The sequence below is a fragment of the Rhinolophus hipposideros genome (genome assembly GCF_964194185.1).
Source record: "Rhinolophus hipposideros genome assembly, chromosome: 24".
Lineage (NCBI taxonomy): Eukaryota > Metazoa > Chordata > Mammalia > Chiroptera > Rhinolophidae > Rhinolophus > Rhinolophus hipposideros.
This window is the reverse complement of record NC_138070.1, coordinates 5,056,318-5,082,168: the sequence shown is the minus strand read 5'-3', so window position 1 is coordinate 5,082,168 and position 25,851 is coordinate 5,056,318. Positions and strand designations below refer to the sequence as shown.

Sequence of the window (25,851 nt, the reverse complement as noted above, 5' to 3'; positions counted from 1 at the left end):
AAGAGATTCAAATGGAATCAGCCAAGGGAAGGATGCGGAGGGCAGAGAGGTTCCAAGAGGGTCTTAAGACGGTGCTCGGTTGTCCTCTGCCAGGGGGGTCCTGGACGGCGTTACCTTTTGGGCCACGATGTGTGACAACGTGCAGAATATTGCCAACCAGGAAGTTCATCTGAGTCTGTAGTGTTCAGTGTGTACGCGGCTCACGCCCTGGGAGGGGCTGAAGTGGGAAACATTTGCAGAAACATCACAAAGGGTTAATAGCATTAATCTTATAGAATCACCAACATAAAATAGCAACAAAAAACTGCTAAGGTTTCAATGGATGGTGGAAACAGGCTAAGAGCTGGAGTCCAGAGCCAGTTTCCTGGTTCTAAAATTGTGCTGCAACTGCAAATGATGTCCTCACTGGGGGAGAGGCTGCATGCGGCTCTGTGCTTTTTGCCATTTCCTGTGAGTTTATCATTATTTCAAAATAAAACGTTTTTAAAAAGTTGAGGGGCACACACAGTTTGTAAAGGAAGAGACACATGGCTAATACACAGATTTTTTTTTTAAATATTAAAATTTATGAACAAATGATGCAAGTGGAAGTGACTCACCACCTTTTTCCTGTTGGAAGTCTGGTCCTGTCCCCCGTCCAGGGGAAGCAGGAACACCCTGGGCTCTGGATTCAAGTTTGTAATGAACGTACGAATATGGCCTAATGGTGCCCGGCCCAGCGTCCCTGCTCTTGCCTGGAAGTCCAGGTATGGCTGGAATCTGACAGGAAACTCAGGAACATGCCCCAGGTTTGACGGGCACTCACTCTGCCAGGGCTGGGTCTTTGAGGCCTCCCAGCTCCCTTGTCAGGCAGACGGGTCACCATTTCACTGAAGGCGGGGCTCAGGTCACTCGTCCAGAAACGGAAACCGCTCTCTTTCCTCATTTGCTTGGAAATGGCATGAGCATGGCGGTGTTGGTCAGCGGGTGGAAGGCCAGAGCACACGGGGGAGTGCTCCCAGCAAGGACGGGTCACTAGTGTCCACAGCAGGCCAAGCCACCACAGAGCGAGGCCGACTGCCTGGTTTCAACTTCATCAAGTTGCTCTAATTTTTGATGGTCATAGAGATAACTAGTCCCTGCTTTTTATACAAAACAGACAAACGCAAACCCTTATAAACTTGCTCACACACGTGGGCCAATGCACACCTAGACACACTAGCAAACCACATCCACAAATGTGCTGTCACACACATACACACACACACCAAGTATACACCACATACGACACCCACCACACAACATACATACCACTTGGAACATACACACCACATATACTTCATACCCACACTACACCCCACCACACATACCCCAATACACACCACACGTACCACATACATATGCATACGTACCACACCTACACACACCCCACACACCACACACACACCCCAAAGACACGCGCCCTCCTTGTCAGTAGGACAGACCTGAGAGTGGACCTCAGGAGCCCATATTCCTGCCTTTCTGCCATCACCCTCAGAGCCTGCTTCTCCAACAGGACTTTTCTCTGAAGGTTAAAAAAAACACCAAATGACCCATGAGGAGGATGAATTTTGGGCACTGGAGGGAGGACCCAGGCCTGGGCTTGGGAGCAGGGCCTGAAAACCTCCCAGGCTTCCTCAGAGGGTGGCGGGCCCACAGCTCCAGGCGGTGCCCTCCTCCTGCCTTGCCTCTCGGGTGGCTCACCCCACGTCTTGGCTCCTCAATGAACCTTTGTCTGGAGCCTGTTAGTTTTGGCTCCAAGCAGCCTGTGGAACCCGGCCCAGATCCCAGGAAAAGCCAGTAGAGATCGCTCTTTTGAAGAAAAAGAATCAGAGTCCTGGAAGAGAGACCAGTCTGAGCGTTATTCATCCACTTGCTCATTAGAGAGACCACTTAGGAGCCATTATCCTCACACTTGGACCTGGTGCACAACTTGACTGGTACAAATTTTATCTGCTCATGTGATTGTCTTCCCAAATTAACCAGAAGCCCTATAAGGTTTTGGACTGTACCTGCTGTTTTTTCCTTGTTTATTTTTAAAAAATTATACATGCCTATGTTACAAAAAATTATACATGCCTATGTTACCTTTAAACAGTATAAAATGGTCAACAGTGAAAACTACCGAATCCCTTAATTCACCTCTGCAAAGGGAAGTCCCCATTTCACTGTTACCTGTTTCTTGTGTGTCTTTCCTGAGACTGACTGGCTGTCTTCCTGCCCCCTCCTCCCTGCCTGCCTCCATCCTTTCCTCCCTCCCTTCCAGTGTGTCTGTGTGTAAATCTCCCTATTAAAAGTGCAAATGGTGGCCATACTGTATATCTTGCACCTTGGTTTTGTTCCCATTGAACACATCTTGTAGATCTTGCCTGTATATCAGCACATACAAATGTATGTTGTTTTTAAATTGCCCCATGGCCTCCACTGTGTGGCTATACCATAGTTTTCAAACCATTTCCCCTAGATTGTCTGCAGCCTTTTGCCACCACAAACAGCACTGCAGTTTAATTTATGTCTTTGTGTCCGTTTGCAAGTGGGTCTGTAGAATCGATTCCTAGTCGTGGAATTGTGCGTTTACGATGTTGGTAGACAATTGTCCACTTGCCCTCCAACAGTTTACAATTGTTTTTGCCCATCATTTGTCCCAGAGCCAGCCTAGTGATCAGAGCTGTCTCCCCATCAGAGTTCTGAACTGATTGGGAAATAAAATAGAGGAGTGGGTTCCCAGCAGCACATGCCACTGTTGCCAAAAGGTAAAACAACCCAAATGATTATCAATGGATGAAAGAAGCAGCAAAACGCGGTCTGTCCATCCGGTGAAATATGATTCAGTCATCGAAAGGAAGGAGGTACTGACACACTGCAACATGGATGAGCCTTAAGAGCTTGTACGAAGTGACAAGCCGGGCACCGAATGCCACATGTTTTGTCACTCTTTTTATATGAAATGTCCAGAAGAAACAAATTCATAAGAGACAAAGTAGATTACTGGGTGACGGGCGGGGGGAAGAGGTAGTGGGGAGTGACTGCTGGTGGTACAGGGTTTCCTTTTGGGGCGAAGAAAAAAAGCTGTAAAACTCAGTAGCAGTGACCAGCACACAGCAGTGCGAATGCACTTACTGCCACTGAATCGTACACTTTAAAATGGTTAAGATGGTACATTTTATGTTATATGTACTTTACCACAATAAACAAGAGCCAGCAGATGCTGGCCAAAACATGACCTGTAATGTTGATCGAGCTGAGGATGTGACTTATGCATGGAGCCCGGCCTGCCTGTCCAGGTAGTTCCAGGACTAGGCCCAGCCGTCCCTTCCACCAGGCTCAGTAGCAGCAGACCCCTTGGTGGGCAGCTTGCTAAGAGGAAAGGGGGGAAGGGCCTGGGCCACTCACGCCAGGTGCTCCTATGACACTCACTGGTGACACATCCACTCCACCCAGCTGGGAGGGAATGAGGGAGGGGAAGGCAGGGCTAGGAATGTTTTGTTAGTGGGTCCTCCAGCGAGCATCAGGAATGGCGAAGAAATGTCACATAACAAGCAAGTACGGTTGAATGAACGAGTGAGTGGACTCCACCAAGGCTGAGACCTAGAGTGATAGACCCCGGAGCCCCCTGCCTGCTTTCTTTTGGAGAGACCGGTCTAACTTGGAGTTCGGAGCCAATCCTACCTGGGACCCACAGAATCCCAAAACCCTGCCCCAGCCCCACCCTCCTCTGTTAATTCCAACTCCTGCTGTGCAGGGTTTGCACTTAATTCCCATTCCAAAGTGGGCTCTGGCCAGGCCTCTGCAGAATTCAGAGTTTGCGGGTTCTGACCTACAGTTTTGAGAGGGGCCTTTGTTGTACTGTGAACATCCTGCTTCAGGTCATGAACCTGTCTTCCAGGAAGACTGGCATGGCAGGGTAAGTGTGAAGAGTTTTCTTTATGGAAAAGTTGAGCATTCATTTAGTAACTCCATACACCTCTCAGGTGCCAGGCACTGGGGTGGGATGAGTCAGCCAGGCCTTGGGCTTCCTGTGGTCCTAGTGGGACAGCGGGAGGTGAATCCAGGCCATTGTTCTGTCAGGGAAGCCCCAGGAGCTGCCCAGGCATATAAGAGGAGCAGGTTTGGGTGGTGAGGGCCAGAAGAGGCCTTTGGTTTATGGGAGGGGGCAAGCCAGGGACTTAGAAGTTCTCATATTCTGTTTCTGGTTCTACTTTAAAGAAGGAATGTAACATCATCCTGAGTTAGAACAAGAAGTATCCCAGGCAGCCATGTCTGGAAGAAGGGTGAAGCTGGGGCAGGGCCCAGGGGAAGCAGACGTCCCACCAAAGATGCTTCTGGGGATACAGCTCTGGGGAACTCAAGGTCTCAGAACTTAGAGCAGCCTTTCCTCGGCCGTCCTGTGGGAAACTAGACTCTGGGTAGCCCGGTAGCAAGGCTCCCAGTCCAGGTGTGGTTGGGGAGCAGGGAGTGTCTCCTTTCCCTTCTGGGAAGACTGACAGTCACTTCCCACATTAAAGGCTCTGAGAAGCCCGTCAGGAATGTATCCCACATTTTCCTAACAATTCGCCTATGGAATCCTTTTTCTCTGTAGTACCTTGATACCATAGAGCTCTGTGTGTTGCTTCTTCAGCTCTTGTCTTGAATTTGCTGTGGGGGAGGGGTGGTGAGTCCCGACGAAAACAGCCTGGACCCCTTCCACCCTCGGTGCTTCTGCGGGTGGTTTTGGTTTTGGTTTTGGACTCACTTCTATGCGTCGGTGGAGCGCCACCTGTTGGCTGTTGAGATAATTACAGAAACCTGGGATGCTGGTGGGATACCTACGGCAGCTTATGTTCTCAGTTTGACCAAATTTGACATAAACATCGAGGAAAAGTGAAACATTTCAGCAAGGAAGACGAGAACCCCCAAACCACACCCTGTCACATTTGGGTTTTAGCCTATAGAGTTTGCGCGCGCTCTCTCTCTCTCTCTCTCTCTCTCTCTCCCTCTCTCTGTATCTTTCCGCCCCCTTCGATGTAAGTAATTGAAGCTGTCTGTGTAGTCTGGCTTCTCTGAGAAGATGCTCTTACTCTCACTCACCTCGCCCCGCTTTGTCTTCAGTAACAAAGCAGGGGTACGGTTGGGTTTGTTTTTAAGCCCAGGGGTTAGTTCTTAAGCGAATGTTGCCAGCTACCAAAGGTGACTTGTCCCAGGGTCCTCCCTGCCTGTTGGGTCCTCTCTGCTCATAGCAAGTGCTGGGTCAGGGCTCTCAGCAGAGGAGGAGGCCTGTGATTCATGGTCTTCAATGTGAGGATGCTATCAATGATAGAAAAGTTTGGGGTTCTTTTTCGCCCTTAAAGAGGCAGGGACAGTTTTCTGTTTTGTGTTTTCCTGGAACCACCTGCCTAGCTAGACGTCAGGCTGCTGAAAGATCTTGCAGAGGAAGAGGGTTGGTTTTGCCAAATCGTGGGGCCTAATATACTGTGGTATCTATTCTGCTGTCCAGCCTGGTCTAGAAGCACCTCCCCCTTGCCCACCCCACCCCCACTTCCCCCACCCCTTCAGGCTCTGTTCTGTACTGCCTGGCCAGAGCCATCTTTGCTCTCACCTCAGGGCCATAACAAGTCAGGCAGAAGGAAAGGCCTCTCCCCCTTTTCTTGGTTTAGCTAAAGTTTTCTCATCCTCTAGGCTGTAGCTTAGATGTCACCTCCTCCAGAAAGCCCTCCTGACTGCTCAGGCCGATTAGTTATGCCAACTGTATGCTCCCACAGCCCTCTGCTCTTCTTCACGACCCTCAGCACACAGTCAGGACTTGTACTGTAGCAACTTGTATGCTCCACGAGGGCGGGGGACCTCATCTGCCCTGTCCGTCCCTTTCTTGAGTTCTTAGCACATCATGACAGAGTAGGCATGTAACGCTCGTCAGATGAGTAAATGAGAAGCAAATGGTTCTGCAGATACATGGAATTCAGGGTGGACTTTTGCCCAGGTCTTTGTTCTGTGGTATTGAGAGTGGGCACGTGGGTGTCACCTTTTCCCTCCTGGAGAGGAGGAAGAGCCATGTGACAACAGTGGCACATAAAAAAGAGGACTTTTCAAGTCAGGAGGAGTTAAAATCAGGCCTTTTGGTAATAAATTTAAATTATTGAGGTGGTTATTAATCTCTTACATTTATATTTTGCTTTAGGGTTCACCCATTGTGTGTGTGTGTCCGTGTGTGTATGTGTATGTGTCTGTGTGTGCGTGTGCGTGTCCGTGTGTGTGCATGTGTGTCTGTGTGCGTGCATGTGTCCATGTGTGTGCGTGTGCACATGTCTGTGTGCGTGTGTGTGTGCATGTGTCCGTGTGTGTGCATGTGTGTATGTGTGTCTGTGCGTGTATGTGTCCGTGTGTGCGTGTGCGCGTGTGTGTGTCCATGTGTGTGCGTGTGTGTCCGTGTGTGCGCATGTGTCCGTGTGCGTGTGTGTATGTGTGTCTGTGTGTCCGTGTGTATGTGTCTCTGTGCATGTGTATGTGTGTCTGTGTGCGTGTGTGTGTGTGTGTCCATGTGTGTGCGTGTGTGTGCATGTGTATGTGTGCGTGTGTGTCAGTGTGTCTGTGTGTGTGCCTGTGTACATTTAATCTGTGTTAAAACACTCTGGAGGTGATGTTATTATTCTGATCCTACGTAGGAAACGTGTCCCAGAAAAGTTAAGTGACCGTAGAAGTTCACAGTCAGGACTGGATTATGCAGTGGAGGATCTAAAACGTTGTGGCTGCAGGCTGTTGGGCTTGCGGGTGAAAGCTGAGCAACATGGGGCTGGTTGGAAGTACCTGTGGGTGGGAGAGAGGCGGGGAGGAAAAAGGGGTGCGCCTGCTTTGAAGCCTGCTGCTGCTACTGTCTGTTTCTCAGACTGTAAGACGACGACGTGCTGTGACATTTTCCCTGGGTGTGGGGCTGGGACTTGAGCCTTCGGCTGATGTGATTCTGTGATTCCCGGCCTGGCTCGGTGCTGGTTTGGGTGGGGGGAACCATGAGGCTTCATCAGGTTCACCGCCAGGCCTTTTGATTTGTAACCACTCAGGTTTTCAGGTTCAGATAAGGTTTACTGTTTGTTTGGGCACTGCCATTGAAGACCTCAGCTGTTGTGACTGTTGGCGCGTCTCTGCTCGTCATGTGAGCTTTCTGAGCGGGTTTGGAAAAAGGGCAGGGCTGTGACCTGTGGTCAGGAGGACCCTGAGAACCCGCTTTGGTACAGACCAAAAATAGTGCCATGCCCGTCTCAAGCCATCTGGAAAAGGGAAACCCTCTGCCAGCTGCTTGGAGGTGGCTCCTGGCAAAGCCCTTGGAAAACTAAACTGAGACAGCTCTGCCACCAGGGAGCGTCCCTTGCTTGCTTTGCAAGAGCTCTTTAACTGATTAACGAAGAATTATTACATGAACCCCTGCTGTGTGCCAAGTGCTGTGCTAAGTGCTTAGGGAGGGTGAGCCTAAAGGGCCGTCCCTGAGAAGCTGCAGTCCGGTGGAGGGAGGTGTGGGTACAGACAGTGGGCGCTGTGTGGGCTGTGGCGGAGTGCTATTCGAGGTTCAAACAGTGCTCAGGGAACCCTGAAGCCATCGGCGGCACCCTGCGAGAGCCCAGTGCCAGTTTGGAGGACATGGTGTTTGAGGAGCGTTGAAGGATGAGCAGGTGGCCAGGGCGCAGGGAGCTCCAGAAGGAGTGAGGACCGCGTGTGCTGAGGCCTGGAGTCAGGAGGGGGCCCCGCAGATTCTAAGGCCAGTGGGATGTTTGGGTGCTTGGGTTCTAAGTGCCTCGTGGGGACTGGTGGCAAAGGAGGCGGGCCGAGACCAGATTAGAAGAACTTGGCTTTCGTTCAGTGGTCCACAGATTTTTTTTCTGTTTTTCCAGCTTCATTGACGTGTAATTGACATGTGACACTGTGTATGTTTAAGATGTACAGTGTGATTTGTTGCTCGTATGTTGCAAAATCAACAGATCTTTTTGTAACTTTTAACTATGGAAAAATGTAAAGACATGCAGAAGTAGACAGAATAGGCTAATGAACCCTGTATACCCTCATTCTGTTCCGACAAGTAACAGCCCGTGGCCCGTCCTGCTTCCTCCACACCTGCCGCCTTTGCCACCACTCCTCCAGCCCCTCCCACTCCACACCCCAGTGACTTGTATATTCTGTCAGGCCTGTCCTGTGGCTTGTAACGGATTCATCCAGAGTTCTGGGCCTGGGATGATCTGGTGGCACTTTTTTCTTTCATTTTATTTTCAGAGGAACCACTGAGTTTCCTCTCTTCTTGCCTTTCAGTGGGAAGCTAGTATCTCCAAAGTGGAAGAATTTTAAGGGCCTGAAGCTCCAGTGGAGAGACAAGATCCGGCTCAACAATGCCATCTGGCGGGCCTGGTACATGCAGTGTAAGTGGGGCCTCAGCTGGGGCCCTCTACGAGCTGGGGCTGCGAGGAGGCTGCAGGGACCCTGGGGCCTTGTGGGGCGACCCTCCAGGTACTTCCACCTGGAGGCCTTTGCACCTGGGCCCCTCGGAACATGTGCCTCAAAGAGCAGCATGTCTCGGGCAGTGTGCAGAGGGACAAGCAAGCCAAATCCTGGTGAGCTGGACCCTGCTCGGCCGCCAGGCACAGAGAGTCAGCCTAGGGGTCCGCGTCATGGAGATGCCTGTCGTCTGCAGGAGACACGTGTGTTAGCCAGTTGCTCCCAACAGCTCCCACTGTTACGACAGATGCTTGGACCTAGTGCGTAAAGGCAGAGGAGGAGGGAGGGCCCAGTTCTTTTCAGGGGAGTCAGGAAGGGTATAGTCGAGAGGTGACATTTGAAGAGTCAGAGCAGCTCCCATTGCCAGCAGGTCAGAGAAGATGCAGGTCCCAGCCTTGTTCTGTCTGCAACTCCCTGGGTGTAGTGGGCCTGGTGACTTCGACAGGTGATTGGCGTGTTTGTCCACCCTTGGCTTAGGCTGACATTTCTCTCAATGAGCAGGATTCCCTTTCTCACCCATGTGTTACTGACCGATTCTTGCCCTTTAACCTGGGCCCCTTTGTTTCTCTGACACCTTTTTCCAAGGGAAGGAGAAGAGAAGAACATGTGGGAGGGTTTCCCCCTGAGGGAAGGGCTGTGGACGGAGGCCCGGGGCTCCTTCAGGGGCTTGGTTGTGGTGATGATGTCTTACCCTCTCTCTCCCCAGACTTGGAGAAGCGCCAGAATCCTGTGTGCCACTTTGTCACGCCACTGGACGGCTCTGTGGAAGTTGATGAGCATCGCCGGCCGGAGGTACTTGGCTGCTGACCACGGGTGGCTAGGAAAGGACTGCTCCGTCGGTCACTCGGGAGGAGACGACTCACGGAGGGCTGGCAGTGAGGGTCGGCTCCCACAGTGGGTGACCACAGGGGACGGTGCAGGGCTGCACTGTCCTGTCAGTTGTGACCTTGAGAAGTGACAGGGATATGGAAGCGGTGGCCTCTGACACCCTGCAGAGGCCGCCCCTTCTCGGAGCTGGCTGACCCAGGGACTGAGGGGTCCTCCAGGCGGGACTTACCCTCTCCTTTCCTGTGACATTCATACTGCTCTGGAGACAGCAGCGAGGGATTTAGGATCCTTGCAAGACAGATATCTTCAACAATTAAAGAATGACCTCGAGATCTTTTTGCCTTGGGAGGGAAGGATGTTGAAGGAAAAATACATGAAAAAAAAATGCAAGCCGCATGGCAGTATCTTAGTATCTTTATTCAGAAGTCTCTTCCTGGTGTGGGTACCTCTGGCGGGTGGTACATGTGCGGAAGAGCCGAGACCCTTCTTTCCTTTATACTCTCCTGCACTGTTTCAGTTTTGTCCAAGCATGTCTTTCTGCTGTGATAAAAGGGGGGAGAATGGAAAGTAACCTAATGGAAGACAGTGTTGAGTGGTTGGACATGGTACTAGACATTCAAGAATAAAATTATGTCAGGTCTGGTATCCATACTGTATTATTCACGGCGAAGGTTCTTCACTGTCAGAGACACACAAGGAAGCGTTTTCAGGTGAAATGATGTGGGACCTTGATGTGACAGGGAGCTGAAAGTGAGGTGGGCTCTCTGGCTGAGGCAGTCGTGAATTCCTTCTCACCAGAACTCTGCAAGGCTATGGTGGCAGGGACTCACGCCCCGCGTAAGGGACGGCTGAGCTAGGTCCTCTGGGAAGTCACTTTCCACCTGACACTCCCTGTGACTCACCGCTCGTCTTCACTCTGAGAATGCGGCAGCGGCTACTGGAAACAGGCCCTTGTTGCGACCCCTAGGTCTGTGTAGGGCCCTCAGCGCCAGGAAGGAGGGCTCCTCCCTCCGAGCATTCTGCGCGACCCCACCCCGTCCAGGCCCTCGGGACCGTGCTGCCAAAGCCCCTCCTGGTTGTTGTAGGTCATGAGGTGAAAGCACATGTTCAATCAGAGGCCACTTGTCGCCCAGAGAGGGAGACACTTTATGAACGAAGGTGTGGGCACAGGGCAGGGTCCACTAGGCTGACTTCCAGCCCAGCGTCAGACGCTGCTTTGTGCACAGTGACTTCTGCTCATCCACCAAGACGCCGTCTTTTCACCCTGACCTGCTTCCCTCTCACAGGCCATCACCACAGAAGGGAAGTACTGGAAAAGCCGCATCGAGATCGTGATCCGGGAGTATCACAAGTGGAGAACCTACTTCAAGAAAAGGGTATCCGTCCTGCTTGGCTCCACAAAGGGCATGTTCGTGAAGCCCCCGTAGAGGCGACATGACCTCGCCCGTCCGTGTTCAGAACGCTGGCCCTGAGGCTGTGGCTCCATCGCTGCCTGGTCACCCTGTCTGAGCTCTCGGCTTCTCCGGCTATGGGCAGGCTGTTTGTCCCACAAACACTGGTTAGAAATCTCCTCTGTGCCCCCATCGGCCTAGGGACAGCAGGAGGCAGGACCCCTCTCCCCACCTGCCTCCCAGACAGAAGAGGTCAAGATGCTTCCGGAGTTCGCGCACTTTTAGAGAGGAGAGGCTGCAGGTCTCATTCCCTGCCAGGGCCTTGGGTGACCACCTGTCCCTCCTTTTCTCCACAGTTACAGCAGCACAGGGATGAGGACCTCTCCAGCCTGGCCCAGGTGAGTGAGCCGGGGCCATGAGGACCCTCAGGGGAACCCCTTTTTGACAAGAAGCAGCAATGACTTGGGTGGCCCGACAATGAGCCTTGCAGCAGAAGGCGGTGGGGACACAGACTCTCCCTGCAGCTTGAGGAGAGGCCACCCCCTTCCCACATGAAGGACACGAAAGGCTAAGGAAACCGGGCAGTTCTCTTTGCTAGGTGGGTCCCCACATGCCTCTAGCACTCACCTCATCTTCTGTACAGCAGCCCCTCTGTAGGATAGGAGAACGTGTGTCCCCACATGACAGGTTGGGAACTGAGTCCACTGTCGCCCTTCGCTTTTTCCTTCCCCCTCTGTTGGCGGTAGGATGATGACTTGCTTTATTGGCACAAACATGGGGATGGATGGAAGACGCCAGTCCCCATGGAGGAGGACCCACTGCTGGACACAGACATGCTCATGTCAGAATTCAGCGATACACTCTTCTCCACGCTCTCCTCACACCAGCCGGTGGCCTGGCCCAACCCACGGGAAATAGGTAACCCACTCCACATCCTGGACTTGGAATGCTCAGCTGGCTTGCTTCTCTGCCAGGCCCCCTCTGGGGCAGGCTTTGCCTCAGGGCCATGTCTGAGCTGCTGTGTGTCGCTTGTTTAGGGCAGCCCGTAAGGAGGAGCAGTGGCCAGCCTCACAGACGTCTGAGGGCCACATATCCTGAGTGGGTGGGGCCTGCAGACTGAGCCTGCCTGGGCAGCTGTCAGGCCCGTGGTACCTCTGAGAGAACACAGCGGGGGGGTTGATCTGAGCCACCTTCACATCTCTGATTCTGTCCCCTTAGCAGAGGATGTGTGCGGAGGCCCAGTGGCAGGGCCTGTGACTCACTCTAAGCAAAGTCAGCAGCATTTCTGGGCATGACCGCTCACCTGGTTGTCTGGTTAACCCTTCAGGGAAGAGCCCACCGACTGAAAATTAGACGGGGTCGGCGGGAGGAAATGTCGGCATAGCTGTTCACAGCTCCCTGGGAGTGTCTGTTCCTGATACTCAGTTTACCTTTCTTGCAAAAACTCACATTCTTTCCTGCCTTCTGAGGGTGGAGAATGGTCAGGAACCCACAAGAGGGTCAAAATCCCAGCCAGCTGCCTACATTTCTCCATGGAAGAATCTAGAATGTGAGCAGGCCAGGAAGATCCATTCCAGGCCTTTCGACTTTGAGAAGGCAAAGTGAGTCCTCTGTCTCCTCTCTGATTCTTATAGCACATCTGGGAAATGCGGACATGATTCAGCCGGGGCTGATTCCGTTGCAGCCCAATCTGGACTTCATGGACACGTTTGAACCTTTCCAGGGTGAGGACATGGGGCAGAGAAAGCACGGCTACCGGCACCTCCTGTGCCCAGGGGGCTGGTGCTTCCCTTTCACAGAGGGCACTGTTAGAATGTGCAGGGCATGTGGGGAGGACTTAGAAGTATTCCAAAAGTACTTTCTTTTCTGGTTGTAGCTACAAAGCCTGGGAAGTTTCTCTGGGACAGTTCTCTGTCAAGGAAATTGTATTCTCACTGTCACTGTCTCTCAGAGCTTCTGGTTTGGCCATGGCTGTAAGCAGTTCTCTCTCTAGGCAGCAGAGGGCGCTGAGGACACGGCCACGTCCCGGGCAGTTTCCTGTGGTTAGAACTGGGCCTTGAGCTCCCGCCATTGTAAGAGCAGGTGAAATGCCAGACCTGGGAGCATTTCAGAGCCATCCTAGTTGCCAGCCTGTGCGGTTCCAATCAGAGGGCCTCTTTCTGCAGAGTTACCTCTGGGAAGAATGCCCTCTTGCCATCATTCCTCAGGGGTTCAGTGCCTGATTTGTTTGCATCTTAATTCAGGGAAGAGATGGGCACACAGAGCTCAAAAGCCCCTGGTGTTGTCTTTCAGACCTCTTCTCTTCCAGCCGTTCTATTTTCGGGTCCATGCTGCCTGCACCTGTCTCAGTACCTGCGCCAGATTCCAACAGCCCACCTGCTCAGGTAGAGGGAGCTGGGGGAGGGGCACCGGGCTGGTCGTCAGGCCTCTGCAGCCACGACCACGCAGTCATGTGCAAAGTGCTAGGGGTGGCTGCATCTAGTGCCGAACACACGAAGTTATTCTAGCCGTCCTTGAAAGCATCCTAGGTCTCCATGATCGTGGGAGACTGTCTCGTGCTCCTGCCAAAGGCTCCAAATAACGTGTGTGCAGCGAGCTCTGTTCTGAGCTGTTAAGATGGGCTTAGCGAGACAGCAAGCAAAAACGGGGATCGCTAAGAAAAAGTTCTATGTATTCCTTGTACTTTTTACTCAGCAGTTAACACAAGCTAGGGCTATAGGGCTGAGTCAGGCAGGGTCCTGCCCGTACCCAGTTAGACACCAGTAACCTGGCCCCATCTCCTCCCGCCTGGCTCTGGGAAGTTCTTCTGTAGAGACTGAGATCTGAACAGCTGATTCCTTAAAGCGTTTCCCTTTTTGGAAGAGGTGACCTCTCTAGAAGGTGATAACATGAAACTGTCCTGAGGGAACCCCATGAGCAGCTGTGATCCAGGCTGCTTCTGCTCTGTAACAGAAGATGGCAGGGACTTTCGGGGGACCCCTGCTGGACTCCAGAAACAAGATATTCCCAGGCTGAGAGCCAGCTGTGTGCAGATAGTTGCTTTGTCTGAGCCCTGTGTTATCATTTAGTTCCTTCTGGAAACAAGAGCCCTGCCGACGCCTGGGCAGACGCAGATCCATCTCCCCAGATTAGCAGTCACGGGATGGGGGATCCTTTTATCCCTTCTGTCCGCGGCTTCATCTCAGGTGCCCGGCGGACGATGTTGGACTTTGTGGTGTGTTGAACTAGAAAGTGACACGCTGTGTGGTCGCAGCATTTGTTGCTCACTTCCTTGTCTCCCCGCTCAGGAGAACCCCCTGCCAACCACTGCCCTCCCCACCGTGAGCCTCCCTGACAGCCTCATTGCGCCGCCTGGAGCAGCCAGTGCCCTGGACTCCACAGACAGGCCGGGCTGTGAGCACCCTGGCCAGCCCGAGGACCCCTTTGTCCAGCCCGCAGACTTTGGTCCCTCGGCGCCACCGCTGAGCGTCCCACAGCCTTTCCTTCCCGTCTTCACCATGCCCATGCTCTCTCCCAGTCACACCCCAGCACCAGCCTCCCCAGCTATGCCGCTCGTCCCCCCTCCTGCAACTGCCCTGAACCCCACAACTCCGCCTGCCTTCCTGCAGCCACAGAAGTTTGCTGGAGTCAACAAGTCGCCAGCTGTCATCACCCACACGGCCTCTGCCACTCTCACGCACGATGCCTCTGCCACCACCTTCAGCCAGAGCCAGGGCCTTGTCATCACCACCCGCCATCCCACCCCCTCACTTTCCCCCTGTGGCCTGGCTCTGTCTCCAGTCACCCGGCCACCAGCCGTGGGGCCTCCCCAACCCCGTTTAACTTTTGTGCACCCCAAACCTGTATCCTTGACTGGAGGGAGGCCCAAGCAGCCCCCTAAAATAGTGCCTGCTCCCAAACCAGAGCCTGTGTCCTTGGTACTGAAGAATGCTTGCATCGCCCCAGGTGAGTCGGGGGGTGACCCCCTCCCCTGGGTTTTCCCCTGTCCCCAAGGCTTATAAACCCGTGACACACATTGGAATGTGAAAAACGTTATGAAACACTACATGTGTGTGACCTACTCTATTTTCTATGCTGTGTTGTTCTTTTAAAGTTAGTCTCAACTCAGTTTGGAAACTTGTGGTCCCAGTCATCTCTCTCCTGGGTGTGTAATCTGTCCCCGTCAAGAAGTTACAAACAAATATTAGGTGCCCTGGTGGCTTTGTCTTTCCATGCCCTGTGGTGAAGGAAGCTGTCTCCGTGGCAGCCAAGGGGTCGTGTGTTTCTCCTGGGGCCCGACAGCTTGGGATTCAGCACAAGGAGCCCCCCGTCACCTTGTGCTTGTTGTGCCAGCTGCTGCCTTTGCAGGACAAGCACAAGCAGTGATTATGACAGGCCCTCTGAAGACAGAAGGGATGTTGGCCTCTACCGTGGCCCAGTCCAACGTGGTCCTCACGCCTGCTGCCATCGCCAGGGTGAGGGACAGACCTCAGCATCACAACCCCCGCGTGGTCCTGCTCGTGGGCGGCCTCCCCCAGCACGACATGGTCAGGGGTGACCTCTGTCTCCTGTGTCACCTCAGGCTCCTGGAGTTACGGAGTTCCACAGTGGCATCCTGGTGACAGACCTCAGCCACGCCACGAGCAGCCAGCCCACGCCCGTCCCCCGGCTCTTCTCTCCAAGCACAGTGCCGGAGTCCCTGGTGAAGGGCGAGCAGGCCCCAGTGCCCGGGGGCAGCCCCCAGGTCCCTGCATGTGCCAGTGAGTGTTTACTCCGGGGGAGCAGCTGGGGCTTTGTAAGTGAAACGAGTGGGCCCCCTCCTGGGGTGGGGAGGCGCCCGTGAGGTGCCTCAGGATTGAGCCTGGCCTCGTGGGCAATGCAGGGAGGTGTCACAAGCCTGCCGATGGCCCAGGCTAGGAAAATGTTCAACTCGAGCAGGAGAACCACAGCCGTGGAAAAGTAGCTGGCATGTTGCAGTGTCGGTAGCTAGAAACTCGGGGAAACACGAATGGTAACCTCCTTCAGAAAGGCCTGGCCCTGAGCTGCCAGTCTGAGCCAGGAAAGGAGAAAAGGAATTGAGGGGTCCTTGTCGGTAGTTGCCAGAACACACGAGCTCTGTCTCCGCGTCAGCTCATAAGCCCTGCGCATCTGTCAGCCAGCTTCCACGTGTGGGCCTTTCATTGGGGAGCCAGTCAGGGTGACGCCTGGCCAGCAGGAGGTTGGGGGTAAGGGATTTGTCCCAAGCTGTTCCACTGGGGCTGGGGCGGGGCTGGAACCAGAAGCCCAGCTCCTTCCGCTCAGGAAGCTGAAACCAAGCCACGGCCTGGCTGCTCCTGGAACTCGGTTTCAAGAGCTATCTTCCTTCTGCCTCGGAAGGCACAAGGAGGAAGGTCTCTGCTTACAGGGACCAGACAGAGGGATCTGTCCGAGGACAGCTTTGGAAGAATAAGGACCTCGTGTCTGGAAAGGACACAGACTAGTAATGAGACAGGCCCCTAAAGTCACATAAGGAAGAGCTTGGGAGATGTCACCTTGTCTACTGAGACTTAAGACACAGAAAGTGAGAGCTGTGCTGGGAGCTTGAGAGAGTGTATGGCAGGAATAATCCAGTAGAGGAAATGAACTTGAACCGTCGTGTACAGGAAGGTAGAAGGGCCGAGAGGTTGCAGCACGGCCCACCAAGGTCGTAGGTTCTCTCCATCACACTCTCCGTGGGTAAAACAGTGTTTTTATTTTTTTAATTAAAGTTTGGGGTGTGGGTAAGGTTGAAAAAAGTACGAGAAAACATCTCTGTAGAGTTTAAAGAACAAAAGTAGAACATATGCATGTTCTTACCACACCGGGTGAGAAGCAGAGCCTTATAAGCCCTGTGGAGACTGTTGGCTCCAGGTGGCTTTGTAAGAGGCTATCCGACCTCCTCTCAAAACGCCCACGTCCCCCAAGACGTGTGACTGGCAGAGCTCAGGCCACACTCCGCTCCATGTCCGGCCAGCCCTCCTCAGGCCTCGCTCGGGCCTGGCAGAACCCCCTTTGGAGGTTGGCAAGGATTTCTCTGGGTTTTGCTCTGAGGCCACTGTGCAGGGTTCACCAGGGGTTTCCGAGTCTTAGGACTTGTTGGGGGTTCGCTTCGTGGGTGAGGACTGCAGCTGGTGCAGCCTTGCCAAGCCCCCCTCTCCAGCCCTGTCCCTCAGAAGCGTCTGTTCTCTCAGGTCGAGACGGCCCGACCTCAGGGCAGGCGTCCCCATGTGCATCTGAACACAGCCCTAGTCCTCAGTCTCCCCAGAACAACTGCTCAGGGAAATACTCCACGGACCCCAAAAATGTGGCTGTTTTAAAGGTACCTCATGTCCCTCTCAGGTCTTGATTCTCTCGGAAGGATGGGGCGGCCAGGAGGCGGAGAATAGCCTGGGACCTTTGGGACAGCTGCGTCCCGTAGGACACTGGAAAGGAGAGCCACAGGCTCCCGTGTCCCTGGGCTGGGTTAGTTAGCATCAGAAGCATGGTGTCTGCTGCTGTCATTTGGAGCCTGAGCCCGCTCCTCCCCCCGCCACCCACTCTCCGGCCTGTGGAAGGAACATGGAGTCCTGTAACGTGGGAGGAAGTGGCAGCTGCCAGAACTGGGACAGCAGGGGACAGGTTTGCGGGTGGCTGGGAAGTGCCGAGTCAGCAGCGTTTGTTCTTTCCAGTCGTTGAAGGGCCTTGCCCTCCAGCTTCCTGTCGCCCCTCCTTCCACGTAGCTCTGTCCCCAGTAGTCAGCAGCAGGTTGGGAGGGAGGAGGGAGAGGAGGGACGAGGGGACGCGGCCCCAGGTCGCTGTGACGGGCCCTGTCCCCAACAGAACCGGCAGATGAAGCACATTTCAGCTGAGCAGAAGAGGCGCTTCAACATCAAGATGGGTTTCGACACGCTGAACAGTTTGATCTCCAACAACTCCAAGCTGGTGAGGCACCGGGGGTGTGGGGGCCGGGGGCCAGGCGGGCCGGCCGCAGGGCGGAGCTGTGCCTGACGCCCGCCGCCTGCCCGCCGCCCGCAGACCAGCCACGCCATCACGCTGCAGAAGACGGTGGAGCACATCACCAAGCTGCAGCAGGAACGCAGCCAGGTGCAGGAGGAAGCGCGGCGTCTGCGGGACGAGATCGAGGAGCTCAATGCCACCATCATGTAAGGCGCGGCCTGGGCCTGTGACCTTGGCACCCTTGGCAGCAGCAATTTGCTTTTTGTCACCCTCCCCTTCCCAGGCCCCCTCTTGGGCCTGTGGTGACCCAACAACGGGCTGGCCATGTCCATTGCGGCCCCCGGGGTCCAAATTTGCCACCAGCTCCTCCAAGCTTTCTGACTCGTCCTGCCCTTTCAGCTCCTGCCAGCAGCTGCTCCCGGCCACAGGAGTCCCCATCACCCGGCGCCAGTTCGATCACATGACAGACATGTTTGACGAATATGTGAAGAGCCGGACCCTGCAGAACTGGAAGTTCTGGATTGTATCTTTGGGTTTTCTTTGTGCCCTCCCCCCCGCCCCAAACCAGCACACCAAAGCAGCACACATCCACAGTCTAGTTCCTTCAGAAAGATTCTCTCTAGGTGGTGGTTGTTCATTGGGACAGGCAGTGCTAGTTTCTGTGTCGAGCGAGGAGGTCTGGCCAGGCCCACGATGTGGAGCGAGTCTGTCGTTGGCAACCCCCCAGGCTCGGGGCTTCCTGCGAGGCACAAGGGGCCAGCAGTGCTCTCTAGGTCCTTGAGAAATAAAGATACCGCTAGAGCCGCTTGCGGAAGCAATAGTGTGGAGAGGAGGTGGGATCTCGTCTAACACATTCCAGCAGCCAACAGTGGGAAGGGGCAGTACCACCCATGTGACAGATGGGAAACTGGGGCTCACAGGACCAAGTGGCAGAGCCCACATTGAAACCAGTTCTCTGCAGGCTGTCCTCTAAGTTTGTGCCCCAGACCCTGAATGCCGTCATGAGGTGCTGGGCCCTGTCTCTGGGGACAAGGCCCCGCTCACCTGGCTTTCCAGATGGCAGCAGGGCCCTCACGGGGAACGGCTCCTGCCTTGTCACTCCTCACCCAGGTGGTACTCCACCTCTGAGCAGACAGTGCACACACGGTGGGTGGGCCGCCACCCCGGCCTTGGCTCTGACAAACAGGAGCCGCCCCTGTCAGCTGACAGGGCAGATGGTACCTGTGCACCTAATGGCTGGCTCTGAAAAGAAGAGGTTGGACGCCCCTCTGGCTTCCTGCCTTGCTGTCCTGAGGCCGAGCTCTGATCCTGATCCCTTATCACTAGCGAGTGGCAGCTGGGGTGAAGCGGGACCTCTGGTCGAATGGCACATTCCTCAGCACCAGGCTGAGGCACGGGGCCCTGGGGACAGTGTCCCGGCCCAGGTCACAGGGCAGGTGGACCTCGTGCCTCCACTGAGCAGGTTGCCTGAGGTGGAGAGCCGGCATCCTGGTGTTTGACACAAAAGACAGACGTCATCTGCAGACAGATGGCTTCCACCCGCTGTGCTGTGTGCTTCTGCTGCACCAGGACACATTCCAGACCAAGGAAACGTCCCTGTCCTGCCTCTGGCCTGCTCAGAGCCGGGCGTGGTTAGGTAGAGCCGTTGTGGCGTGTGTGAGGGCTGCTTACCTTGCCCAGGCCCTGTCGCCACCGTCTGCAGTTGCTTGTTGGTCCCAAGGAGGCCACCCACCTCCTCCTCGCTCAACCTTTTCTTTAACCCGCATACCGTGTAGTTCAGTGTCATCATCAAGCCACTGTTTGAGTCCTTCAAGGGCATGGTGTCCACCAACAGCCTGGAAGAGCTGCACCGGACGGCACTGTCCTGGCTGGACCAGCACTGCTCCCTGCCCATCCTCAGGCCGAGTGAGTGGCGGGCCGGTGGCCTGGGTGTGGGGCTGCGGGCATCACCCTGAGCTGCAGAGAAGCCCGGCTCCAGGGCCCACAGCGGGTGCTGTGCAGCGGGCGCTGGGCCAGCACGGCTCGCCTGCCACCTGTGTGTGTGTCACTGCGATCACGTCTGGCCCACATTTACTGAGCACTTGCTGTTCACCAGGCCTGTCTCGGTGCCTTCAGATGTGTTTTCTTGTTTAGTCCTTAAAATAACCAACAAAGCTATGCCTGCAAGTCAGGTTATGGAGGCGTAGTGCTAACAGGAGGACCAGCGGGAAGAGCTTAGCATTCCCGCCTGTGTAGGATAGAAGGTAGGATTCGGGGCGCTATCCTACAGGCAGAGGGGTGAGTGCCCCGTCGGCATAGCAGCTTCCTGGGGCCTGCCCTTGGGTTGGGCTCAGTGCCTCCCACCTTGGCAGGCACGAGAACCGCCACGGTGGTGTGTAAGACTGCGTGCGCGGTTCACTGTGGGGCTGGAAGCCGTGCGTGTGCCGTGCCGTCAGGCTAACCCCCCTCCTGTCTTCCAGCGGTGCTGAACACCCTGCGGCATCTGAGTACCAGCACCTCCATCCTCACAGACCCGTCCCGGCTGCCAGAGCAGGCTGCAGAGGCCGTCACCAAGATTGGCAAGAGATCGGGGGAGTCTTAGCAACGCTCAGTGGGCACGTGGCCACACGAGATGCCCTGGGGACCTTTCCCTGCTTGTGACAGGTGGCCGCACCTCTGCTGACGCGGAGCCCCAGGGCCTCCCTCTGACTCTGCGGGCCCACTGGGCCGCTGGGGCACTGTACTCAGGTCTGAAGCAGGGTCGGTCCTGCCAACGGCAATAGCCTGTCTTGGGGACCCCTTGCTGTAAAGTCTCACTCAGCAACCTCAGTCACAACCTCTCCTGCCCTCGGGGCAGCCCAGACGGAACGCTGCCGCTGTGGCCCTGTTCTGCTGGTGGCCCCTGGCGCCAGTGTGGGGAGTAGGTGGGGCAGCAGGAGGCAGCACTGCTCCTGGAGTTGGAAAACTGAAGGGTCCCTTCTGGTTCATGTCTGTCGTATCCTGGGCAGTTGTACTGCTCTGGCCCGCCGTGGGGACTTGGAAGGCATCTTTCTTCCTCCCCTCTGACTTCCTCTGACTCTGACTTTGTAGATAGACTTGGACAACTGCTCAGGCTTATGCACGGTCAGCTGCTTGGGGAGCCTCAGAACGCACGTCTGCAAAAGCAGGGGCTGTGAGTGCACATGGGACGAGAAGGAAAGCACAAACAATGCAAAGCTGCCACTCTGGCTGGGAAACCCTCCGGCGCGGTGTCCTCATCCGCTAGATTTAGGTCCCCTTGGCGTGACTTGAGAATTATGGTGGGGACTCAGCCCGGGGCCTCCCCGGGCGTCAGCTCACAGCGTGGCCCTTCCACCCTTCTTCTCCACCTGCTTCCAAGGTCAGCCTCGGACAAGTCAGCAGTGTCTAAAGGACACGCACAGCCCTTAGGGTGTGGCATTTGAAAGACCAGACTCCACGGTGCTGCCATTGTTCACCCGGGAGCCTCAAACCATCACAGTTCTCGGACCAAAGACGTCTGCACACCCAAAGTCTGTCCCGTCCTGTGTTGGGAGGAAGAAACCGAATGTTGACAGGTAGAACTCCAGGGAGGCCAGCCTCCCTGTGTGTCGGCGTCTCCCAGATCAGACAGCGAAGCATTACCCTCGGAGCTGACGGAGCGGGGGACGTGTGGGGACAGCGGGCTGTTTCTGAATGTGCGACTTGTAGTGGGGGGTGGGTCCAGGGGAAGGCACGGCCACAGGGTGTCGAGGCCCTGTCCTCGCCGGATCTGCTGGAGGAGCTGAGGGTGGAAGGGCAAACTAACACTCAGGAAGCCCGGCTAAGAGCACCTCCTGCAAAGAAAGTGCTCTTATCGTCCTGCTGTGAAGTTCAGAGGGCCAGCTGGCTGTCACCTAGCCTCCCTGCCAGAGATGGTGACAAGACAGCAGTGCTGGGCAGACTGGGAGTCTGAGGGGGCCCGGGAGGCCTGTGTGGGGGAACCATCACTACCTCCTGAAGTTCCGATCCATGCCGAGGCCACCCTGGCTCCTGGAGGCCCAGGGAAGGTTGTCAGAAGGCGGCCAGCCCTGCCTCAGCTTGGGTGATGGAGCACGGATGGGGGTTCTCCCGCTTCCGGCCGTGCCACCGTCTCCGCTGCAGGTCACTGACCAGTCAGTCGCCTGCAGTCTGGTCCGTGCTCCGACCCCGTACGAGAGCAGAGTGGCGGCACCCCTCAGTCTCCCCATAAAACGTGTTTACAAGCCTCCCGGATCTCTTTCCAAGGGGTGAGCACAAGATGAGGCTGGACTGGTCCTTAATTTCCACTGCGATGTGAGAGAACCCACCTTTGCCCCCAGGGTAAACGTGAAGCCCCCTTCAAAAGGGGGCGACCACTGAGGTAAGAGCCCCAGGAGAGTCAAAGGAAAAGAGTAAAACGTGAAACGTCCCCAGCTCTGAGGGCTCGTGGAGGGTCGGGAGCTTGGCTCCTGCCCCAGATCCTGTGCCTTTATAAACCGTGAGGTGGCCACAGTGCTTGGCCCGGCCTAAACCTCTCCTAAATCGATAGCTTTCTCCCCACCCACCCCTTGCTGGGAGTCCTTTTTTAAAAACTCCATGGGATATAAAATTGGCCTCTTGCTTCTTTGGCCTACCTCTCCCTCTCTCCCTTTTGCTGAATTAATGTTCATGATTCTGTTTTGTTCGATATTTAAGGCTGTTAGCTTGTATGTGACTTTGAAGGATGTGTGTGTGTCTGTCTGTCTGTCTCTCTGTCTCTGTGTGTCCCAGCAGACTGGTAACAGATGCATGTTTTTGTTTGAGATATTTACTTAAATCCATTTCTCTTGGTGCTTGCCATTACCACGCCTGGAAGGCCACAAAGTTGTTGTTTCTCTTACTGCAGACGTGATCGTTTCTTGTCCTGGAAGTTTTCTTGTGGAATCTTGCCTAATGAATCTGGGTTAGCCTTGACCTCCATCCTGGAGTCCCCCAGCTGGGGTCTGGGATACCGAGGCCACTCTGCCAGCGGCCTGCCGTGGATGCTGACGGTGGGGCTGTGGTTTGTTTACACTCATTGTCACCCCCACTCCTCTTCCTATTCCCACAAAAGAAACTAAAATGCTGACATTTTGGAGAATAAGAAAAATCAATCCGAAAAGAGAAAACAATGCTGTCTGGCACAGGACTCTGCAAGTGTTTCTGTGAAATCTCTGTGTGCCATCAGCTCCCTCACGCTGCTGCTTGCTGTTTCACAATGAGTGGGGACAGAGCCGCTGCCACCGTGGGGCTTTCTGAAAGGCAGAAGGCCTGTCCCTCTTATCTCAGGCCAGTTACACACCAGCTGTCACCCCCTCAGAAGGTGGCAGACCGGCAGCTTTGGAAGCAGTCCCCACATCAGAAGTTGGTACTGGGTCTTGTCAAGGATGAGGGAATGGGGCTGGGCAGTGGCATCGCAGCTCGGCCCTGTGGGAGGGGTGCTCAGTGGTTGGCCGTGTGTCCTTGGGTACCCCTCTTTCTCTACTTCCTGTTCTTGCAACCTGACCCTACATCCCCCTTCTAGAGGTCAGGCCTAAAGGTTTTTCTGCTATGGCTGATAGAAATATAAACAGATTCTTAGGGGACACAGGAGACCAGGGTGGTGCGGAACCCCTTTGTCCTGTCCCAGGTGAAGTGGTACGGTGGTGAGTGCCATTGCCTGATCCTGGCAGACTCACTACCCGGAAGGGTCACACACTCCCGTCTCCATGTGCAGTCCTGGCTGGCTCCCCACCTAGAATCCCCGGTAGCAGGTTTATAGTTGTCTGCAGGTGACCAGTTTTCACTGTAGCTGACTAGAACTCATTGGAGTGGAGTGGGACTGTCCTGTGGGTCTGTCAGCCGTGGCTAGCAGACTCGCTCAGTGTGGGGAAGGGTGGGTGGGTGCAGTGGGCCAGGCCCCGCGATGGCCGATCCTTTCTCAGTTCGGTTCTTTTATGTCACTGGCTGCAGATAGGCTTGTAACAGCACCTCATTCCCCCTCACACTCTCAGCAGTCCCTTCCCCTCTGGTGGTCACCTGGTCCCTCGGTGGAATTTGTCCCACTGCTCGAGGCCCCCTCACAAACCAGGGTGTAAGTCGGGCTGCTCTCTCTCTGGCAGGAAGAACAGCCTTTCCCTAGAGACACCTTGCTTCCGCTTAATCCCTTTGCCGAAGGCGAAACCCACCCACCACCTGTAAGGACTTAACTTTGCAGAGCGATTCCTGGGCTGGCGCCTGGCAGGGAAGGGAGTGGGGAGAGCCCTGCTGTGGCAGCGTGGAGCCTTGGGATGCCCGGGCAGTGGCAAACCCTGGTTTGGCTCAGCACCCCAATGCCTCCCACGTATAATAGAGGGTTTTCTCCATGTCTGAACACAGGTAAAGGGAGAGAGCAGCGAGGCTGGAGGGTGGAAGAGTTTGGAAGCTCAACGCATGTTTGTACCATTTCGTAGCTATCTTGGCCTTGGTCTGCCCAGCAGGTCTGTGGTCGGAAGGGCTCCAGGAACACGGAGAGAAGCCTTAGGTTCCCCGGTGCTTCACACGGGTCAGCTGCCTGAGTCTCTCTCCCTTCTGAGGACTTGGCTTTCCTGCCTCAGCCCCTGTGGGCTGTTTTCTTGTTGGAACTTGGGAAAATCAGCCCTTGAGAAAGAAAAGGGAACTCTTTATGTTGAATGTTGGCTTTTCCTTTGTGTGTGTGTGTACGTGTGCGTGTGTGTTTACTTAATGGAATTTTATTTTTGTGAAATTCCTTTCCAATTATGTAGCAAAACTCACCTCTATCTCCCAGTCGAACTTTCGGTTTCCCAGTCAACCCAGGGCATCGCTGATTTGAAGGATTCTCTGCTGGGTTTCTGAGCAGAGACATGCTGCTCTCAAGAGTTGAGGTTGTGGAGGGTTGGGAGAGACTGAAGTTTATACATTTCCGTAGAGTTTACATCCTGCAATTAAAAGGTATGAAGGGCTCGGCCCCAGGAGCCACAACTCCCGGGCCGCGTTCTCGCAAGGGAGCTGGAAAGCAGCCTCTCCCCCACTGCGCCTGCTGCTTCTGTATCTGAATTTTTTCACACAGTCTGTGAAAGGAAACCGTATTATTTGCTTATTTTGTAACAGCAGGGCCGAAACACCACGTTCTGTTCCAGGTTTTGGTCCATTGTGTAAATGACTCGTTTTCCAGGGCCCCTGAGGAGACAGGTACCCTTTGGGGGTCTGAAAACCAATCAGACCCCAGAAGAGCCTTGTCCATTGGAGGCTCCCTCAGGCCTGCGTCACCCAGAACACGGCCCTTTCTGCTCTGCTGTCGAGAAGCACATCTCCACCAGCTGTATTCAACACTACAATGCAGTTTGAAAACTATATTTGCATCCAAGACAATAAAAAGCCGTATTTTTTGGAAAAACCTGTGGTGTGTGTTCATTAGTGGTTGAGTTGTGGCAGAGATGACAGGAGATGACAAAGCTCACTCATTCTAACCTGGAGATGTGGCTCGGCCTGGAGTGGTGTGGGGAGAGGCCCAAGCAGGCGGGGGCTCTGGAGCTGTGTCCAGGAAGGCAGGTCCTAAAGGGGCCTGTGCTGAAAGGGCTGGTGACACGCCCAGTGTGACAGGCCTTGCTCTCACCAGAGTCTGGCGCTGCAGGGCTTTGCCAGGCGAACAGTTCAGTGGTGCTTGTACAGACTGCCTATTTCCTCACCTGCAAGGTCAGCACACAGCCCTTGCCTCACACGCCGTACAGGGTGGCGGTGAGTTCACAAAAGCACACGTGTCACGGTGCTCTGACCCATGAAGCCCTGCACGTAAGAAAGTGGAGGTTATCGCCTATATGGCTGGCCCCGACGCTGAAAGGGTTCTCGTGATGGTCCCAGGTGGCTGTGGCCTCTGCTAACCTGTTGACCTAATACCAGAGATGGAAAATGCTGGCAAGTTGACCAGCAGAGTTAGAAAGTTGACCTGTGTTGTGCTGAGAAGGTTTTGATGATCGCTAATCTTGAAGCTTTCCTCTCTTCCATACCATCTTCCTGTACCCCGACTTCCCCCACCCCGCTCCTTGTGCCTGGGCAGGGAGACTCGATGGGATGAGCCATGGGGTCCTTGCAGGCTGCTGTCCCTCTGTGGAGCTGCCAGCTGTTTCACCCAACAACTGCCCAGGTCTGGATCTCTTGACCAAAAGGCAGTGGTTGGATACACAGGCTCTTGTCTGATCAAATCCCCATGCCTCCCCCAAGGAACAGAGTTCATGACAGGACAAGATTTGGGATCTTG

The 25,851-nt window shown here is 54.8% G+C and overlaps 1 protein-coding gene across 3 annotated transcripts in view; it reads left to right on the top strand.

Annotated features, from left to right (window-relative positions):
• Positions 1-24,990, top strand: part of MLXIP (MLX interacting protein) — a 53,298-nt gene extending 28,308 nt beyond the window's left edge. The window contains exons 2-17 of one of the 3 annotated variants that reach the window (XM_081036725.1): positions 8,287-8,393; positions 9,176-9,261; positions 10,584-10,673; positions 11,045-11,086; positions 11,435-11,606; positions 12,323-12,412; positions 12,981-13,072; positions 13,976-14,633; positions 15,021-15,142; positions 15,250-15,427; positions 16,877-17,004; positions 17,505-17,606; positions 17,700-17,827; positions 18,021-18,144; positions 19,397-19,526; positions 20,081-24,990. In XM_081036725.1, the coding sequence (XP_080892851.1) occupies positions 8,287-8,393; positions 9,176-9,261; positions 10,584-10,673; positions 11,045-11,086; positions 11,435-11,606; positions 12,323-12,412; positions 12,981-13,072; positions 13,976-14,633; positions 15,021-15,142; positions 15,250-15,427; positions 16,877-17,004; positions 17,505-17,606; positions 17,700-17,827; positions 18,021-18,144; positions 19,397-19,526; positions 20,081-20,202 (2,371 nt within the window). In that variant the 3' untranslated portion in view covers positions 20,203-24,990. Of the gene's footprint in view, positions 1-8,286; positions 8,394-9,175; positions 9,262-10,583; positions 10,674-11,044; positions 11,087-11,434; positions 11,607-12,322; positions 12,413-12,980; positions 13,073-13,975; positions 14,634-15,020; positions 15,143-15,249; positions 15,428-16,876; positions 17,005-17,504; positions 17,607-17,699; positions 17,828-18,020; positions 18,145-19,396; positions 19,527-20,080 lie in introns of those variants that run through there. The other 2 variants (XM_081036724.1, XR_013992462.1) reach the window with 2 other exon arrangements.
• The last annotated feature ends 861 nt before the right edge of the window (positions 24,991-25,851 follow it).